This window comes from Centroberyx affinis, unplaced genomic scaffold (genome assembly GCF_046629955.1).
Source record: "Centroberyx affinis isolate AG114_WGS23_722 - 3 ecotype Tasmania unplaced genomic scaffold, CSIRO-AGI_Caff_v1 ptg003460l_1, whole genome shotgun sequence".
NCBI lineage: Eukaryota > Metazoa > Chordata > Actinopteri > Beryciformes > Berycidae > Centroberyx > Centroberyx affinis.
This window is the reverse complement of record NW_027281424.1, coordinates 768,711-773,312: the sequence shown is the minus strand read 5'-3', so window position 1 is coordinate 773,312 and position 4,602 is coordinate 768,711. Positions and strand designations below refer to the sequence as shown.

General features: G+C 41.6%; 1 protein-coding gene across 1 annotated transcript; it reads right to left on the bottom strand.

The window, feature by feature from the left end:
• Positions 1-332: 332 nt before the first annotated feature.
• On the bottom strand, positions 333-4,132 carry slc7a2 (solute carrier family 7 member 2; the record flags this gene model as incomplete). The annotated part of the gene is made up of 4 exons (XM_071539429.1): positions 4,101-4,132; positions 2,080-2,454; positions 1,832-1,987; positions 333-498 (listed from the first exon to the last, which is right to left on the bottom strand). Coding segments are annotated over exons 2-4 (692 nt in total), but the record flags the coding sequence as incomplete, so codon positions are not given.
• Positions 4,133-4,602: the final 470 nt, after the last annotated feature.

Here is a 4,602-nt window from a genome sequence, read left to right as displayed (position 1 = left end):
TGATTTTACTTTCTGCAGTTTACTTACTGGGGGGGTGTGCGGAGGCTGATGGGTTATACAGGATGGTGAGGGATTGTAATTTAATTGTTTCATTCCAAAACGAGATATTCACCATTTCAAGAAATTAATGCCTATACTCTGACAAAATGATTTTCAGCATTACAGTGAAACACATTACAGGTTACTATTAAAGTTATGTACACCATTTCTTATCAAACAGTTTCCAGGTAGATATATTTTTGGAAATTGATATTTAGTATTTAGCATGCAGCAATTGTGATCCAAGTGCTAGCGCATTTTATTCCTCTTCATTGTAATATCTGAAATATTACCTTGTGACTATGGTGACATTTATGAGAGATTCTTCAGATATCTTCCAATTGAGAGTGTCTCCTTTGACGAATCCAGAGACGATGACAAACATGAGTACGAGCACATTGATCGCAGTGAAGACTTTGTTCACCCAGGCGGACTCCTTCACTCCAAACGACAGCAGTCCTGGAGGAGCGGAAAGACAATATAATCACAGCAGTGCTCACTACAGTATTGTGATATTTCAGCTGACGTATGACTGTAGTTTAACTGAAATAAAAGGGTCATCTACTCTCGCTGAAACTACACATTTCAGTCATCTTTCACGCATTAATTTACACCCTTTTTAATCTGTAGGGTTACCCTGTAATCTGTGTAGATTCCACTCCATCTTTTAATGCAATGCATTTTGCTTGTTCTTTTATATGAACCTTTTTATCTGTCTTTTATCTGCCTTCTATCTGCCGTTTTTTATCTGCCTTCTATTGATGGAAAGCACTTTGAGCTGCATGTTGTGTATGAAAGGTGCTATACAAATAAAGGTTACTATAGCCCTCGAAGGCTGCCGTCTAGATCCACATTTTATTATTTCTCCTCCCTGCTTTTTGATGCTTAACTTCTACTGGAAAGAATATCAATGATAGATTTCACTGCATATTGAGCTTCCAAAATGGACAAAATCAATGCAAAAGCAGATCATTGTTTGTAATCATAAGTAACTCAAAAGTAAGATAATCTTAAATATATTTTTTGCTAGGACTAGAATGTACTACCATACAGTGACTAATTCCACTGAGGTATATTAATGGTAAAGTCCTGCATGTAACATTTTTCAATGTCCTTTTTTTCAAGTTGGAAAAGAAAACAAACAAGACCAGAGGATTGCCTCACGTGGGGCTAATGTAATCTTTGCATTGGCACACCGACAGATAAAACACGTGACAAAGTTTTCAATTTTTAAGAGGTTTCTCAGAAAGCTCTTGTTTATATACAGCGTCCAGTGAACATGGTGAGTCAGTTGTTTAAGTTAAAGGTTTGCAGCTCTGCTAAGAGGAGAGGTGGCAGGAGCCTAAAGGTTATAGAAGTGGGTTTCTGACTAGATGATTTCCAGTTTGAATCCTTGGACTAGCTGCTCCAGTGGAGCTGCTCAGTGGCCTGAGGTTGTAAATAGACTGGTTGTACAGGTGTTGATGTGTGTAACTGTAGGAATGTGACGCAGGGCGTTGCTGAAATGCAGCATGCATGATCAGGAAAAGGTTAAAGGAAGGGGTCACTGCGGGCTACCAGTGGACTGACACAAACCTGACATTCAAGTTGAAGCAGCCTGGCCACCGTAGAGTACGAGCTGTGCCACTCATTAACCACTTATCACAAAATGTCCTGCCATCTCTTTACTGGATTAAGCCTGATGTGCCTCATGAATGCTGACTGTTATGAAAAAAAACATGTACTAATCCTAATTTCTGCTGTACCAATATGTTGACGTGCATTTTATGATATTGGATATTGGCTGCCTTACCAGAGAGCAGCAGAATGAGGCAGACGGCAAAGAAGTCTGGGTACTGAGCCAAACCAGGAGCGTTCATGCTGAAGTAGGTTTTACAGAATATCTCTATGTGGCCTCCTATCAGCTCATCAAATGTACCGCTCCAAGCCCTGGCTACTGAAGAGGTACCTGTGAGAAAACAAAGAAACAGACAACATGGAGAACCAGCACCTTAATGATATAACATTACAACATCAAACCAGAGAATGTCATTAACTCACCGATCACGTAAGAGAGGATGAGGTTCCAGCCGGTGATGAAGGCCCAGATCTCCCCTACAGTCACGTAACTGTAAAGGTAGGCGGAGCCGGTCTTGGGGACGCGGGCGCCGAACTCGGCGTAACACAGGCCGGCCATGACAGAGGCCAGGGCGGCGATGAGGAAGGAGATGACAATGCTGGGGCCCGAGTTGCCCTTGGCCACTTCTCCGGCCAGGACGTAGACGCCGGCCCCCAGGGTGCTGCCGACTCCCAGGGCGATGAGGTCCACGGTTCCCAGGCAGCGGCACAGCTTGGAGTCCTCCAGGCTGCTCATGTCCACCACCTTCCTCCGCACCAGGGAGCGGCCGAAAGACAGAACCTGCCCCAGCATGCTGACTGACAGAGAGAGACAAGAAAATACTGTGGAAAATAGTCCTCATGTGTGTCTGTCCAGCTTCTGCCTGTCCTACTTTAATGTTTTTATTCTGTTTTCTGTTTTGTCCCCATTTCCCCATCAAGAGGCTTTTTGCCTTGTACCAGGCTGTCATTGTAAATAAGCAATACACTTGCCTGGTTAAATAAAGGTTAAATAAAATAGAAAAAAAATGTGTGTGTGCATGCATCTGTGTGCTGGGGTATGTGTGGGTATATGACTGTCTCTAAGAGGCAGACAAACACAGAAAATAAGTAATATTATTAAATTTATTTTGAGTAATCTCTCAAAGTCACAGTTCCAGAGGGACAAAATTGAGCTATTTGACCCAAAGGTTACTACTCATGTTTATCTTAGTATCAATATTTGAATAGGAGCTCACTTTTTAACATTCAATACAAGGTGCAAGAATTGTGAAACTAAAGGTCTGTGAGTTTATTTTGGCTACACCTGCCTCATAGGTTGAGCAGCTCTTGCTACTTGTTCCCTTAAAAATGCTGAAAACGCTTAACAGCCGCAATTACACAACATGTGAAGAAGAAACAAAGGTGGGGTTTTGACAGTTGATGGATGTTAACCTTACAACCTATGACATCAGGAACACAGCCAAGTACTTTGTGTAACTAGCACATAGTCCCATTATAAACTATTGTCTGGGGTTATGATGCAGATCTAAATACTCAAAGGGCTGCATTCATAAAGGGGCCATGAATGTACCAATGTAACACAATAAATACATTCCAATAACTCTCCTCACTAATTACATTACAACAAAAAAAAGAGAAACTTCAAAGACTTTTTTTTCTGTTTCAATTGCCTCGTGTATCTAAAACTGTCTCTTTTCATTAACGTGATTGTTGGGGAACCACCGAACTTGCTTTTCAAAAATAATGAATTTACATGAATTCAGTATGATAAACCAGTGGTGAAATATCCCTGCTCTCTAATGAATAGTTTTTAGCTTGCTTTTGAAGTTCAGTCTTCCTCTTTCAACCAATGCTTTTACTGTCTCGATAATAAATCAACACTGACGACCGTCCAAACATGCATTGATCTCCATTTAAGTGTGGATTTTTAAACCAAGAGAAATGCAAATGCAGTCTTGTATCTGACAGCTCATTAACATAACAATGTGGTTTGTATTACGGCCTCTACAGAATACAGTTGAGCTACACTGGTTGAATACTGAAGAGATGGTAGAATATAGAGATCCACATTATCCGCTATCTGGACTTTTTATTGCATACAGGAACATAATTTTGACAGGTGAAAATTGAGATTTTGGAGATCTTGAGAAATGATCACTGTTCAACGGGAAATACAAATTGAGCAATTAAGCCTGTCAGGTAAAAAATTCATATGCATGATCTTTCCAAATTCTCTGTAAACTCTGTACATTCCAAACTATAAATTAAAAGCAACAAACAGCTTATTTCTTAGACTGATGGCTAAAAGGCTGCTGAATTTCACTGTCATGATATTCTATCTGGTTTACCACCCAAAACTATAACAGTAGTTTGAATGGTTCCAGCATTAGCTATAGCAACTGTGATTCATATTCAGTGATATTTTTTTATATATAGAATTAGAGTTATGCATGAATGCCTACCTGGTAGAATGACACAGTATGGATATGACCGGTCCAAGTTCTGACGCTTAAGCAAGAAAGCTATTAAAACGGTCAATGCACTTCTTCCAGTTCACTTTTATACGCTGCAGGGAGCCACACCAGATCGATTGCACATGGAGCACAGATAAAAGTCAGAGTCTACGGATCCTATGGGCTGCAGCCTCAAAACTCTGCTCAATCACTCTGCTCAACACTAATTCACTATGCTGGCATGTAGACTGTGCAGAGCACTATTTTTACTCCTCCCCTCTGTCCCCAGTGTTGCTTCATAGGTTCTGCCCTTGCCGTGCCCCTAGACACAGCCTACAGTCCTGCCCCAGCGGGTGGAGTGACGTCCCTGAGCAGGGAAGAGAGAAGGGAGGAGGAGGTGGGTGAGGGTGGGGGCTATTCACGTCTATGCTTGTGGTCTGGGGGAGCCAATATTGCACCATAAGCCCCCATCCTGAGGTCAAGGGCCCACCCAGAGGGAGAGAGAACAGAA